The 16,606-nt window shown below is 43.8% G+C and overlaps 1 protein-coding gene across 2 annotated transcripts in view; it reads right to left on the reverse strand.

The window, feature by feature from the left end:
• Window positions 1-16,606, reverse strand: part of LOC115093684 (dynein heavy chain 11, axonemal-like) — a 586,171-nt gene that overhangs the window by 308,809 nt on the left and 260,756 nt on the right. For both annotated transcript variants that reach the window (XM_029605802.1, XM_029605803.1), the window contains one exon: window positions 342-484. In XM_029605802.1, coding sequence (XP_029461662.1) covers window positions 342-484 — 143 coding nt within the window. The remainder of the gene's footprint in view (window positions 1-341; window positions 485-16,606) is intronic.

Genomic DNA, 16,606 nt, shown 5'->3' on the forward strand with positions numbered 1-16,606 from the left:
TCAGTATCCTGGACGCCTTCTGTCACGTTCCAATCTTTTTTTTTTTTTCCCAGGTGCTAATCTCTCCTCACTCCCACAGCACTAACATTTTATTATACCATAATACTGGGCAGACCTTGTTTTCCTAATTACAGTATTTAATTTACCCTTTTAAAGATGGATTTTTGAAGCATTAGAAAAACTAGGGCCTGTCCTTCAAGGATAAATCAATACTTTGATTTCTCTGTCTTTTGAAGCAAACATAATTTTCCCACAAGTAATACAGAATAACATTTCATGGAACTCTGCTCGTGCTCGAAGGAACTGTCTTCTACATAAACATTTTCTTTGCGGTGTCTGACCTTCAACTGCCGATGAATCCTGTCGATAAAGAACTGCCAGCAGTTTTCTCTTGAATCCACAAGACCAAGCCCTCGTAACTCCATCCTCATAGAAGAAATAATACTGTCCACCTCCTCCTCACTAAATAAGTCAGGAATGTCACCTATGAAATAAAAAAAGACGTGGAATATTATTCCTGCTTTCAAAATATGTCATTTTAATCCAGAGATGCTGAATGTTAGGGATGCGCATTCGTTTTTAACAAAGGAGGCCATTTTAGGTTTATTCCAATGGAAGGAACCAAAAATAGTCTCCTTCAAAAATACTAAAACTTTTTGGATATTTTTGTATACATAGCATTAATAAAAAAGGGAGGGGGGAATGTGTGCCTCCAGCAGCCTTCCCAATGCTGAGGCCTAGGCCTTGTTTGTGGCCTCCAGTTGCTCCTCCCGGTCCCGGCAACTGAAAAATGATGCCATCCGCCTGGCAGATGGCATCACTTCGGCATTTTCCTCTGGCATGGATGGTGCCATTTTGATGTACGGCCATAGAAATGTATGTCTTCAAGCGGACGCCATCATTTTTGAAGCCTCAGGACTGGGAGGAGCAACTGGAAGACCCGGCCCAGGTACTGGGCCCAGCCTAGGCCTTGGGGGAGGAGGTTTGTTTAATTTTTTTTTTAATTTGGCACGTGAACTGAATTGAGCAAACATTAAAGAAACTGAATAAAAACATCAATAACAAGAAAAACAAAATGAAAAAAGTGAACCAAACCAAAGGTTTTGGGGCGGCACATCCCTACTTAAAGGTGAATTTTAAAAGCCCAGCACTTGCTGAAATTAGGGGATGCGTTAAAAAGTCGGGCTTGCATGTGCTATCTGTATTTTAAAAAGCGCCCATATAACGGGTATAAATGCCGTGGCGTGCACATCTCAAAAGTTTCCAAAAAGGAACGAGGTGTTGGCAAGGTCTGGGTTGGGCGTGGCATTTCAGGCCTGGCTAAAGGACGTGCACATAGATACTGAACCCACCCCGGTGTGTACCAAGGTCCCCTGCCGCCTATCTTCACTTCTGCTACGGATGACATGTAAGTTATAAAAATAAAAGGATTGAGCTATTTCTGAGGGGTTTAAAAGGTCTGGGGTAACTGGGGGGAGAGTAGGCTATCAAACCGGTTGGAGGATCTAGCTGTCAACTGGGCAAACTGGTGGGTGAACTGGTAAACTGGCAATGATGTGGGCGCGCGTCCCTTTTAAAATCCCCCGATTTCTGCGGTAGAAGCGGGATTAGCGCGCCCATGCACACGAGCAGGCTTTTTTAGAACATGTACGCATATACATGCGCAAGTTATTAAACAGTCACGTCCCTGGGCATGGGCCAACGCACATGCGCAAATGTGCACCCGTGCTCTGGTTAGAAAGTTTATTTATTTATTTATTTGTGTGTTTTTATATACCAAGGTTTGGAACATGCCTTCACTCCGGTTTACAGAGAAAATAACTTGTTACAGCGAATTTCATAACATATGAAACATATACTCATATATTCGTAACATAAAAACAGTGAATGTTAAAACATATATGAAACAGAAATATATATAAAACAGCAATAAATATATAAGTTATCATCCCTATGTACTAAGTTATCGTCCCTATGTACTAACTTAAAACATTAATTTTCTGACAATTTTCTTACTGAGGTTAGACGGTAACTTTTAAACAGGTGCACAGGCACATGTGCACACATTTGCCAGCTTGCATCCAAAGACGCGTCCATTTTATAACATTTTATAACAAATATGCACGTATTTTTATAACATTTTATAACATTTTATAACAAATACACACGTATTTGCCTGCATGTTATGAAATAGCCTGGACTCGCATACATGTGAGCACAATTTTAAATGGACGGGTGCATGTGCACGCAAATGCCACTTCTACGGCGTGTGGGAATTTTATAAGAGTCGTGCGCCAACACCATTCGCCATTTTCCTAGTTTGTTCCAAGTTCAGGGATAGGACGTCTACCCCCCCCCCCCCCCCCCCCCCCCCCTAAATTTAATAGCCACCCTTTCCCCCGTTATCTCCGACCCTTAAAACCCCATGGACTAGCCTAGTGTTTTTTGTTTTAATACTAACACGCCATCCATAGCACAAGTAAATTTACACTGCAAGGAACCCTGGCATGATGATCGAGGATGCATATTTACACACATATTGCTTGGCCAGTCCCTGATATGCCAACACCCTGCCCCTTTTCGGAACTTTTCATTTGTGCATGTAGCAGGAGCTATGCGTGTACACAGGCGACTTTTAAAGTCCGCTCGGTGCATGCCATCCCAACTTGTGTGTGTATCTCCCAGTTCCCTGTACGTACCCGGATCAGGCCAGACTCCTGGGTTTTTCCTCCCCTCCAGCAGATGCAGACAGATAAAGTTTTGACAAACTCTGCCTTATATACCAATGTGCCACCCACAGTCTGCCAGTATTAATCTGTCTCCAGCAGATGGAGGGGGTGCAACACTCACAGTCTGTACTGATTCTTTAAATAAAAAAAATAAATAAATACAAAACTAGAAGAGATAGGGTTAGTATGTTAGGTTTTATTAAATTAATTAAAAAAAAAAAAAAGGGGGGGGGGAAAGGAGCATCAAGTGCGAGGAGTCCGTCCTTCAGCCTCCCAGGGGGTTGGCAGGTCCAGAGGGGACCATCCCCCCTGGTCTTAGAGGCAGCTGGGGCTCAGGGTTGAGGGCCCTTCTTACAGCCCAGCTTGGGGTGATACCGGGGAGCCCGGATCACTCACCCACTTCAGGACCCAGACCCGCATACCGCCGGACAGGTTGGATTGAAAATAAATAAATAAATATCTAAAAGCTCTTGGCAGGTTTCAGGGCTCTCCTTTCCCTTTGCTGCCGCGGCGGTTGATCAGCGCAGAGCGCTGTTGTGTTCTCCGGTTTTGTAAAAAAAAAAAAAAAAGGTTGTATTTTTCGGCTTCCCCATGCCGCACAGTCTGTGTTGTCGGGCGTGCGGCTCGGGCCGCACGCACCTCTCGAGGGATAGGCGTCTAAAATCGGGGGTTTCTCGGTACCACTCTTGAGGGGAAAAAAGGGCCCTGGTACCACTCTCGAGGGAAAAAAAGCGGCCCCGGTCTGAGGAGCGAGGGGGATCTTTGAAATCAAAGTGCCCCTTATGGTCCGTGGCGCCACCGGAGGATTCAGACACCTCCTCTGATTCCCCGAACCAGGAGAGTCCAGATATACCAGCCCAGCCCCAAGGGGGGTACAGGGTGACGGGGGTCAGCAGCAGGGGGCTGCTCGACAGTCCCATGTCGTCGACGGAGATGACCCAAAGGTGGTCCACCTGTTCCACAAGGAGGAACTTGGTCCTCTCATTCCCGCCATTTTGGGGGCATTAGGGATTGAGGTGCCTCCAGAAGAGTCTCGCATAGGGTCTATGGACCCTGTGTTATTGGGCCTGAGGGGTCCTCCTACGTCCTTTCCCTTCCATGTCTCAGCTACGGACCTGCTCTGCTGGGAATGGGACACCCCGGACTTGGGGTTAAAGGTCATAAAGGCTATGGATAAGCTTTATCCTTTGCCGGAGGAGGCTTTGGAGGTTCTTAAGGTTCCAAAAGTGGATGCCACAGTTTCTGTGGTCACGAAGAAAACCACTATCCCAGTTACTGGATCCACGGCCCTCAAGGATCTGCAGGATCGAAAGCTTGAGATGCAGCTTAAAAAGATCTTTGAAGGCTCTGCTCTAGGGGTCAGAGCGGTGATGTGTAGCAATTTTGGTTTGAGAGCGGGACTCTGCTGGGTGTAACAACTGCTAGCCAACGAAGCGCTATCTGAGGAAGAAGCTCTTCAGGCAGGCCGCCTTGAGGCGGTGGTTGCTTATAGCGCTGATGCCCTTTATGATCTTTTACATATGTCTGCTCGCTCCATGGTCTCGGCTGTCTCGGCACGGAGATTATTGTGGTTGTGGAACTGGTCTGCTGATGTTTCTTCCAAATCCCAGTTGGGTTCCTTGCCTTTTAAGGGCAAGTTACTATTTGGAAAGGAGCTGAAAGACATGATTCAGCCCTTGGGCGAGAATAAGGTTCACCACCTGCCGGAAGATAGAACAAGGTCCAGAGGGACCTTTTCTTCTAGGTCCAGATTCCGCAGGAGTCAAAGATCCTGAGTGCCCCGCGCACCCGCTCCTTCTTTTCGTCAATCTTCGGGAAGACAGCAAGCATGGTCGCAGCCCTTTTGTGGGAGCGTTTTGGCAGACCTGGTTCTTCCCAGACTACCACAGGCGGGAAGACCTCATAATGATGGCCAGCCAGTCCATTCCTCAGTTCCAGTGGTAGGGGGCAGACTGTCTCTGTTTTGAGAGGAATGGGCCAAGATCACATCGGACCAATGGGTGCTATCTGTGATAAAACACAGCTATGCGTTAGATTTTGCACGCCAGCCCCATCCAGGGTTCCTGATCTCACCATGCGGGTATGCCGAAAAGCATCAAGCGGTAAAGAAAACCTTGCAGTGTCTGCTCGATCTGGGCGCAATTGGTCTAGTTCCTCCATCAGCACAGTGAAGGGGCCGTTACTCCATTTACTTCATCATCCCCAAAAAAGAGGGGTCCTTTCGGCCCATATTTGGATCAACAAGTGTCTTTGGATCCCCCACTTCCGCATGGAGACGCTGCGTTCAGTCATCGCCTCGGTTCGTCTGGGAGAGTTCCTGGCATCTCTGGATCTGACGGAGGCGTATTTGCATATCGGGATCAGAGCGGCTCATCAGACGTTTCTGAGATTTTCCATTCTGGGGCGGCACTACCAGTTTCAGGCTCTTCCTTTCGGCCTTGCCACATACCCCAGGACGTTCACGAAAATAATGGTGGTAGTGGCAGTGCAACTACGCTAGGAAGGCTTGTTGGTGCATCCATACTTAGACGATTGGCTGATTCAGGCGAAGTCGGAAGCTCTTTGTCAGGCGGCAATCCAGCGCGTGCTGCAATTTCTGAACACCCTTGGCTGGGTGGTCAACAGTGCCAAAAGTCATCTGATCCCCTCCCAATCGTTGGAATTTTTGGGAGCTTTGTTCAACACCCAACAGGGGAGAGTTTTCCTGACAACCGACTGCATTATAAAACTACAGGGACAAGTGAGGATTTTCATGTCCAAACGAAAGTTTGGAATTAGTTGCAGGTTCTCGGTTCCATGACCTCGACTCTGGAACTGGTTCCATGGGCTTTCGCGCACATGCGGCCATTGCAATCAGTATTGCTTTCCCGTTGGGAGTCCAATTTCCGAACAATTCAATCTACTCCTTCCGTTGACGGAGTCCGCTCAGTCCAGTTTGGATTGGTGGCTGCTTTCGGATAATTTGAGCCATGGCATTCCCTTGGTGGTTCCGGAATGGATGGTAGTCACCACAAATGCCAGCCTTTCTGGTTGGGGAGTGGTTTGTCTGCAGAAGTCGGTGCAGGGCCGATGGTCTCCCAAGCAGTCTCAATGGTCCATCAATCGTCTGGAGACCAGAGCAGTATGACTAGCATTGGAAGCTTTTCTTCCTCTCGTCAAGGGAAAATCGGTCAGAGTGCTGTCAGACAATGCTACCACAGTGGCTTACATCAATCATTAGGGAGGATGCAAGAATCGGCCGGTGGCATTGGAAGCTCACCGGTTAATCAGCTGGGCGAAGCGGAACCTGGTCAGCATAGCAGCGTTCCACATAGCCGGGGTCGACAACGTGGACGCGGATTTTCTAAGTCGGCATCAGCTCGATCCAGGAAAGTGGGAGCTGACGGACAGAGCCTTTCAACTCATTTGCGACAAATGGGGCATGCATTGCATGGATCTGATGGCGATGTTCAAGAATTCCAAGGCTCTGCGCTTCTTTGCGTGCCGCAGGGACACAGGGCAGAAGGCATGGATGCACTAGCTCTGCCCTGGCCGACAACCGTCCTTACTTTATGTGTTCCCTCCTTGGCCGCTAATCGGCAAGGTGCTCAGGCGAATAGAGATGCACCCGGCGGATGTGATCCTGGTAGCGCCCGAATGGGCGTGAGGGCTGTGGTTTGCGTATCTGGTCAATCTTGCGGTGGAAGGCCCTCTGCGGTTCCCGTGTATCCCGAACCTGCTTCATCAGGGGCCCATCTGTTTCGATCAGGTCGATCGCCTTTGTCTAGCGGCATGGCTTTTGAGAGGCAGTGTCTAAAGAGCAAATGCTATTCCGATGCAGTAGTGACTACTCTGTTGAGCTCACATAAAGCTTCTACTTCACTCTCTTATGTTCGAGTCTGGAAGGTTTTTGAGTCGTGGTGTGTCAACTGGAGTATTGTACCCAACTGGGCATCCGTGTCGGAGATCTTATGTTTCCTTCAGGCGGGGTTAGCTAAGGGCTTATCCTGTAGTTCCTTGAAGGTCCAGGTGGCAGCTCTTGGATGCTTGCATGGGGCCATTCGGGGCATGCCGTTATCGGCTCATCCTGATATTCCTCACTTCCTTAGAGGGGCGAACCATTTGCGTCCGCCGGTGAGTTCGCCATGTCCGTCCTGGAATCTGAACTTAGTCCTTACGCGTTGTGTGCGCCACCTTTTGAGCCCTTGAAAAGGGCAACATTGAAAGACCTTACATTGAAGGTGGTGTTTCTCGTGGCGATTTCCTCTGCTCGTAGAGTTTCTGAACTGCAGGCCTTGTCATGCAGAGAGCCCTTCTTGAGAATCTCAGATTCAGGTGTTTCTTTGCGGACGGTTCCCTCCTTTCTCCCAAAGGTAGTTTCCTCCTTTCATTTGAATCAGTCCGTGGAACTCCTGTACTTCTCCAAACTGGACAGGTCGGATCCTTTCTCTAAGGAGTTGAGGAAGCTGGATGTTCGCAGGGCTCTGCTGTGTAATCTGGACGTTACCAACAATTTTCGAGTCTCAGATCACCTTTTTGTTCTCTGGAGTGGATCCAAGAGGGGTAATATGGCGTCTAAGACCACGATAGCCCGATGGCTAAAAGAGGCGATAAATTCCACATTTTTGCTGCGTGATTGCCCCTTACCAGTGGGGCTTCGGGCGCATTCCATTTATTCTCAAGTGGCTTCCTGGGTGGAATGTCAACAGATTTCTTCACAGGAAATTTGCAGAGCAGCTACATGGAAATCCTTGCATACTTTTGCAAGGCATTACAGGCTGGATGTCCAGGATCCAAGGGGGAGAAATTTTGGAGGTGTGCTGCGAGCGGGCCTCTCTAGATCCCAACCCCGGTAAGTAAAGCTCTGGTACATCCCAGGCGTCTGGACTGTTCCGGGTACGTACAGGGAAAAAAAAATTGGTTCTTATCTGATAATTTTCGTTCCTGTAGTAACACGGATCAGTCCAGAGTCCCACCCGCTTCTGCATAAAGGTAATGGAAAGTCCACTACTTCCGCATTTGTTTATTTTTGGTCTGCAGCGCAATCTCGTTTACCCTTTTTATCGGGTCTGGTTTATAGTTGAGGTCAGTGATCCAGTTTATGTTTACGATTCATGTATATAGTTAATTTGGTTTCAACCATTCTGCTTTGACATTGTGTATTACTGGCAGACTGTGGGTGGCACCTTGGTATATAAGGCAGAGTTTGTCAAAACTTTATCTGTCTCCATCTGCTGGAAGGGAGGCAAAATCCAAGAGTCTGGACTGATCCGTGGTACTACAAGAACGAAAATTATCAGGTAAGAACCAATTTTCTTTTTTGGTGCAGGCAGCACTTTTAAAATTCACCCCTTAGTGTTCATGAAGCATGCCAGACAGAGAGAGCTGGAAACATTTATCCTCTGTTTATTCTGCTAACAGGGGGAGAACAGGAGTCAGAAGCAGGAAAACCTTCTCCATAATGACCCATCCACCAAAGTGCTTCAGCCCTGCTCTGGAGGCACCATTTCTAGTTGAGAGAGCTCATTTCATTTTCCCAAATAGGGTGGTCTCTCCATATTTGGAGAGACCACCCTATTTGGTCTCTCCAAATAGGGTGGTCACCGCAATGGTCTCTCTCTTTTTTTTTTATTTAATCTTTCAAATTTTTAACAAAGTATCTTCTTTGTACAGAAATGTGGTATCATTAGAAATGAATTAACAAAAAGAAAAACATCACAATTAGAAAATATTTCAGCCATAAACTACCCACTAGATCTCTATTAATGGGGAAGGTTTCATAGGAAAATAAGGAGATAATTCAGGAAATCTAATTAATAGAAAGACTTAACCCATTACACCACAATGGACTCTTTAGTGACATGGTTATCTGTTCTTTGGGGAGTGGACTGAGACCCCCAACTGTCATCACCTGGGTCACCAGGCACTTTTCAAATGCTAAAATCTTTTAGTCAGCAGTAGCCAGATCTGGAATAAGGACATTTAGTCATCCAAATTCTAAATGCTTGTACGGGAAGTACTCTGAATGCACCTAATCAGCATTTTCTGTCTAATTTCAGTTTGTATGACTTTAGATTTATTATATTTTATTTTGATTTAGCATATACAGTGAGAAGCTGTATACCCAAGACTCATTGGTGAACAATTGTGTACAGCAAAGGATCTAAGGATGCCACCAGAGGCCCATTGGCTCTTGGGAATGGGCAGCTTTCTAACATCTGCACAAAATACACATTCTATTGCTCTAATGATTTCTATGGCTGGAAATATCTTAATCTTTCACAGGGACTACAGTGACAATAAAGAATTGTGACAAAAATAAATAAAATCCCTCACAAATGATTGCCAGTCTCTGATTTGATAAACCAAGAGATCAAGGATAAGAACACAAAGTTTCTCAAATGGAGAGAGCAATAAAACATATCCATATAAGTGTTTTTCAAAAATTCAATTGTCGCCTTATACGGAACGTGAAAGTTAACAATCTTTAGTAGAATAGCATTGACATAGTAAATAAATACGGACTGTCGGCATCTAGAAAATCAATATGTTACATTTCACATAGGTAAAGTGTGCTTATGAACACCAATTTATGAAGCTTTTACAAGCTGCACATCACTTAATGATGCTTTTACAATTTTCATGAGGTGTTTTCCACTTTACTTATGTGGCCCCTGTGCCACAAGAGTGTATAGAAGTTAACAGTGCTAACAAGTTTTGTGATAAAATAGAGGCTCCCCCCTTATGGGAAATCTGCTGAGCCTCAAACAGTGTAACATTTGCTAAGACGGGCACAGGATGTGCAGAGGGCAAGAGGTTAATCCTGGAGCCCGTGCAGGAATGTTCCAGGGCTCTAGGTCATCTGTTGGTCAGAGAGTGTTACAAGCCCTTCTTGACAGACAAGGGGGTACATCCTCTAGGGGCTCGGTCATTGAAGAGAAGCGATGAACATCTTGACTGTACTGAGTCTGGGGCTGCTACAGATTGCAAGGGAAAGAAGACAAGTTGGTGCTGCGATCCTCTCCCAGGGTTACAGAGGGAATAGGAGTGGGGCAGAAATTTTCTCCTAAAAAATCTCCAGAGGCCTGAAGAGAAGAAGCTAAAGGTTGCAATACAGCCTGGAAGTTCAAAAGACAAAGCCTGTGCTTAACTGGGGCAGGAACGTATCTGGACCAGAAAGACAAACTCTACCAGAAGGAACTTGTGCTGTGGCTCGGAGGATCCTGATGCTGCAGCTGAAGGATTTATCCTCGAGCTGAACTGGGCATTCTTGTAACTATTGGGATAATTGATGAAAAGAAAGTGAGAATCAGGCTAGGTTTGTTCAAAAGACTGAGGAAAGAAAAGAAAGAAAGTAAGCAGAGATCCCATGCTGATGAAGAAGAAACATATTTAAGGAAAAGAAGTCATAAGAGGAGTTCGAGATTTTCTGGAAGTTTGATCCTTTTTAAATTTCTACAACTACTTGAGCTGTCATTGACTGAAGATTCTACCGTAAACTATTTATTTTTTGGAGCACGACTTGAGTCTGGAGATTGGTTTGTTTATGTGGAGAGTTCTCAGCCTGGTACTGGCCCTGCAGGCTTGCAGCTCCGGAGACTTGATCCCCCACCTCAGGATAATAGCCCCAATGCTCCCTGAGGCTGGGAAGGTGACCCCAGGTATACAGGGGGGTTACACGTCTATGAATACAAAACTTAAGCATTTTCCCTGATGTTACATTTCACACTTCATTAGTACATATGATTTGCTGTACTGGGTAAGATCAAAGGTCCATCAAGCCCAGTATCCTGTTTCCAACAATGGCCAATCCAAGTCACAGGTTCCTGGCAGGATCCCAAGGGGTAGATAAGATTCCATGCTGCTTATCCCAGGGATTAAGAAGTGGATTTCTGCAATTCCGCCTTAATAATGGTTTATGGATTTTTCCTCCAGGAATTTGTCCAAACCTTTTTAAATGCAGCTACTCTAACTGCTTTCAACACTTCCTCTGGCAATGAATTCCAGAGCTTAATTATGAGTTCAATAAAAAAAAAAATATGTTTTCTTATTATAACTTCATTATGACCCCTAGTCTTTGTACTCTGAAAGAGTAAACAACCGATTAACATTTATTCGTTCCACTCCACTCATTATTTTATAGACCTCTATCATATCTCCCATTTTTCTTTGCCTTTCTTAATACTGATATTCTATAATGTAATATGGTATTACATAGAAATGTTTGTATTTTACACAGTGTTTGTGTGTTTTTATTTATTTATTTAAAGCAAGTATTCTTTTCTTGATCCTTTGGTTTATCAATTTTGTTTTGGTCTTGGATTTCATTTGTTTCCTTTCAGTTTTGATTTTATACTGTCTCTGATTTGCAAAGTGGAATATTAACAGAGCATGCTAAAGAAAAATGGAAAACTAACATTTCTTTACAAATGATCATTCTGCTGATGCATTTACTACTCTGTCCTGCTCAAATTTTTACTCTTGCTCACAGTTCCTTGTTCCTTTCCAAAAGCAGAAAAAAAATTCCCACAAGATTAACTAGATGCTTTGAAGGCCAATGTACTAACTTGCAAAAATGTTTTCACAAGTAGGTCTACATGCACGCAAAGGCACGGAAACACCCCGAAACTGCAAAAATGCCAACATTTTGCAGTTTTCATGTGTTTTTCCACGTGAGGCTGTTTGCAAAATAATTCATGTTTGTCTCCATATAGGCAGTAAACTTTCACACATATCCTGCTAAGTGAAAAAATTCTTTGATATTCATAAATAATGAGCTACTGCAATGCAAAACCATGCAAACCAATTCATTCTTCATGAATTAGTAGAAATCCGAGGTGCAAAAAGATAACTACAGCTGAATGAGGTGTAGTTATCTTTTTTCTGGCCATCCTGGGGGGAGGGGAAAAGTTTCATGGGAGATTTTGCTACCCCGCTCATTTGCATGGATAGCAAACCCAGGAGAACTTCCGCAGGTTAGTACATCGGTATCTTTATCTGAGCTTCTCTGACACACAGCAGAGGTCAATCAGAGAACATCTTTAGGAGGTCAACACCGTAGACAAGCTAAAGGTCAGTTCAGAGGACAGAAAAGCCATATTATAACCCTGAATTATCTTCAGTAGTTTTATCATTGCTTTTATGGTTGAAGGATTTTTTTTCTTTCTTGAAATAGCTGCATGGAACTATTTATTGACACCTGCATATGCATGATGGGGAAAAATCTTTTTTTCCACAGCAAACATTTCAGCTCAGATAAACTGTTATTTTCAGAAGTAATATTTCTCATGATTACTGTGCTACTTCTGTGAAGAACAATCAAGCATCTTATTAGCCTCTGGGAGTCAGTGACATGAGTGACTTGACCTCAAACTTAGGTCATTACTATAATTAAAAAGCCTACAGTAGATTTCCATTTACAAGTGATTGCTTCTGTCTCCTTCCATTTCTTTCTCTCACTATTTCTCTCTGTTCTTATCGCTTTCTTTCTCGGTATGAATATTTTCCTCTTTTTCTTTTCTTGTTACTGTGGCAGCCTACAGGAAACATGAATTCATAATTTACACTCTCATTATGCACTTTACATTAGTAAGATGTGGGTGCATAATTTGCACTTATTCCTCTGACTTGAGGAATATTCCTATCATTACGCAGATAGCTCCCATATCTATTCACAATTGCCATTAATCCCACATGTTGCAAATATAACTCCCATCTAATCAATGATAACTTTCGCACCTTAAAATTAAATAATCCAGCCTTTATCCTGTTAGACAAATTAGTCACAAACATGTCATCTGAATGGGCTGCTTTTTTCTGTTCCTGTCCCTCCCCTTCAAACCTTTTCTCCCTCTCAGAGTTTCTATTTACTGCGTTATAAGCCTCTCTGCCTGCTAAGTGCTCGAGGGTGTGCAGCACTGATGCCAGCAGGGCCCGTTCTTGGATCATGTATTTCATCCTCAGGGGCATTCCCTGCCTGACACAATAGTGAGCTTAGCATTGTTAAAGGGAAAAAAAAAAAAAAAAAAAGTTTGCCATCTCAGAGCCCTGTCCCCCATCTAGACAAAAGTGCTGGTTGCCCTCAGAGGTGAAAGAAAAGAAAGCATATCCCACTGTGTATATATTACCGAGAGTACAATTCCTGGCTGAGCGGAGATTTGCCATTTGCTATATCAGAAACTATTTTGATGGAAATATTACTTTTAACTAAGCTTGTTGTCACCATCTGTCATTCCAAATTATGAATGCCAAAAAGGACATATTTTCAATTAGCAACGGAAGACAGATATACAGTAATAAACTGAAATGCACATGTGAGTCCTCTGTGGATTGCTGCTAGCATCTGCACCATTTTTCATTTGTTTCTGACATAAATCAGCAACAAAATATATTTATATTGCATAAAAATGCTCCCAGAGCTTAGAAACTTTTGCTGTGGAAAGCGTAATTCCTTGTGCAGTGGGATGATTTTAATGCGTTATTTTAATAACTGTGCTGCCTCATTACGTTGTCTTGCGCCCTTCTGTGTATGTTCGAGAAAAGCTACATAAAGCATGAACTCTCAACCAGTGGCTATTTAGGCTGGGATCATGAGTGTACAGTGCAAACAACTTTTGAAGCTGCCCAGCAGCACCGCTGAAACTGAATCTGGCTAAGGCGAGACTGATAATCTAGGGCTGTGAGTGCTAGGAGAATCTTGTCTAATGGTAACGTCTTGGAGGTTGCATATTTTCCTGCAACATTAGGACCTACATCTGAGGACAAGACTTACAGTTTTACCCATAAGTGAGAACATTTGACCTTCCTTAAGCTGTAAATGGGATACATTTTCAGTTGGGCTGCTACCTGCACTCTAAGGGGTCATTTTCTGACTGCTCACATAGGTGCAAAGTCTGGGGATACCTCTTACCCTGAACTTTGCCCCAGTTTTCAAAGGTAAAATATAATATGCACGTGCTTTCGCTTTGACGATGATCCCAGGAAAAAAAACAATCTGCACACATTTGCACCTTTTCGTTTGCACAAATCTTTTTCCTGAGACAAAAATACTTTCATAACTTTTGAAAATCCAAAAGTGTACGTGGAGGTGGAAGCTCCTCCCCAAGCCCACCCCCTGGGAACACCTCTTCTCAGTATGGGCTGTGCACGTAATTTTACCCATGCACAGGGTGGGCAATATTTAAAAGCACATCTTCCCAGAGGAAGTGCCTTTGAAAATTATCCTCCCAGTGTCTACTTTTAGCCTGCACAGATCCAGCAGACTAGTCATATACGAGTTTCCTATGTACTTTGCACTTGAATATCGGCTAAAAGTAAATGCATACACTTATGCACTGCAACAAATGTTTCTAAAACTTCAATGTATAGTATAAAAGTATCTGTGTACATTTAATCACCTGAAAATCCATTTAACAAGATTCAGCCATTTTATCTACCTAAACCCATATTTACCCCATAGTTTCCAAGTAAGCCTGTAAAAATGTACCCCAATAAAGCACAGTGATTTTTCCTACTATTGCACATCGCATCCCAGTTGTAGAATCACAGCAATATTATATCTCTGCTTTGAACACATCCTCTTCCGTTTTTATCCTTTTACTTCTAGTTTATCTTCTGCTCCATCTGACCTCTAACTTTTGCTGCTCTCTTGAATAACTTTATTCATTTTAGAGACGTACCTGGGAACTTTTTGAGTTCTGCTCGCCCTGAAAGCTAATTTGTAGATTGGCAGGAAGGGGGGAGTAGCCCAGTTGCACAACACACTTTCTCTCTTCCCAACCCCCAAAAGCCAACAATAGACATTCACATGCTTGCAAATATAATACCAGTCCAAACATGACGAAATTACCGATTAACCATGCATTTAGATATTACTGGTCCACAGTGGCAGAGGATGAGGTTGTGGCTGAACCTTCACCAGTTACCTCTTGTGTGGATGCTGCTGCTGAAGGACTTGTTCTGGTGGCAATGTAAGTGGACTATTTTGCCTGCTGAGGAAATCATATCCATATTTAATGGAGTGACAGGTGTCAGTCTTAAACATGCTCACCTTCCATTTAATCAGAGACCCTAAGGTAAATTCAGAAGATAATGCAGCTCTGTATTCAGTTTTATTTTTCTTTACTCAGGGAGAATATTGGTTTTTTATGTCAGCATTGCTGGACAACCTTCCATAACAGAAGGAAATGATCAAACCCAGTGAAAGCAATTGCATTTGAGAAATTTCAGACCAGAGCTTTTCCTGTAATGGTGCCAGGCCTCCAGTTTGAATCCCCTACATTTCTGTGTCCTGCAATGCTTGATAATCCTTGAATTCTTCCAGTAGCTGGTCTACTTTATCAGCAGCTATCACTGATGGGGAATCTGCCACAAAAGTTTATTTAGGAGGTTATTGCCATTATTTTAGGGACATCAAAAATCTGAACTGCTTCTTTCAAAATGAGGTCATGAATTGGCATCTTCTGAAAATAACCAGCAGCTGCTGCCACACAGAAGTTCATCACATGCATGTAAAGCCTGTTTGCATCTCTCGGTGTCAGTGAAGATGAATTAATATTGAATTAATAATTAATTATTAATTAATAATAATTATTAATATTAATAATGAATTAATATTTATTTATTTATTTGATTTATATTCCACTTTTCAGCACTTCAAAAAAACAAATTAGATTCAGGTACTGAAGGTATTTCCCTATCCCCAGACAGCTTTCAGTTTTATACCCGAGGCAACGAAGAGTAAAATGACTTGCCCAAGGTCACAAGGAGTGGATTGTGCATGGATTCTGGTTTTCTAGGCAGTTTGAAGGATTCTCTACATCTAATGTCGGACATGGCAGACTCTGCAATAATGTGGGGGTTTAGGAACCTGCTGAGTAATTTCTTATAAAAGCCTGTGAAAGCTGGAATCACATTCTGCAGAATGCTCTGCTCTTGCTGCAAGAATGTATTCAGTTGCAGAAAGAGAGGTAACGTGGAACTTACAAACAAGCAGGTTGATATTCGGCACCACTTAGCCAGATAAGTTTGGTAGGGATGTGAATCGTTTTCCATATCGTCTTAACGATAGAAATCGTGTGGCAGGGCAAGAAAATCGTCTTAGGCACGATTTTTTAGTTAAAAAATCGTTAAAAATCGTTTTTTTCCGATTAGTGCGCACTAACTCGAGTTAGTGCGCACTAACGGGAGTTAGTGCGCACTAACTGGGAGTTAGTGCGCACTAACTGGGAGTTAGTGCGCACTAACTGAAAATGATACAATTTGACACTTTTCAGGTCAGTTAAGGTCAGTTTAGGAATGAATATGTATTCCTATTGGCTGCCCTCTTATTTATTCATGTTACCAAGTTTCCTACTGACAGTATATGGGGATGGGAAATGGAAACAGTTGGTAGCTTGACAAAACAAGTAATGTGATCAGTCAATGTGACTAGAACTTGTGCCCTAACCCTGATACCAGGGGTATTGTGATCTTCCTGCACACAGTGCCCTATCCCTATTAATACCAGGAGTGTTGTGATCTTCTGCACACAGTGCCCTATCCCTAATACCAGGGGTGTTGTGATCTTCCTGCACACAGTGCCCTATTCCTGATACTGGGGGTGTTGTGATCTTCCTGCACACAGTGCCCTATTCCTGATACCGGGGGTGTTGTGATCTTCTTGCACACATCCCGGTATCAGGGATAGGGCACTGCGTGCAGGAAGATCACAACACTCCTGGTATTAATAGGGATAGGGCACTGCATGCAGGAAGATCACAACACTCCTGGTATTAATAGGGATAGGGCACTGCATGCAGGAAGATCACAACACCCCTGGTATCAGGGAATCAGGGATAGGGCACTGTGTGCAGGAAGATCACAATACCCCGGAGGAGTGAGGGTCAGGCAGCTCCCCC

Source organism: Rhinatrema bivittatum, chromosome 6 (assembly GCF_901001135.1).
Source record: "Rhinatrema bivittatum chromosome 6, aRhiBiv1.1, whole genome shotgun sequence".
Classification (NCBI taxonomy): domain Eukaryota; kingdom Metazoa; phylum Chordata; class Amphibia; order Gymnophiona; family Rhinatrematidae; genus Rhinatrema; species Rhinatrema bivittatum.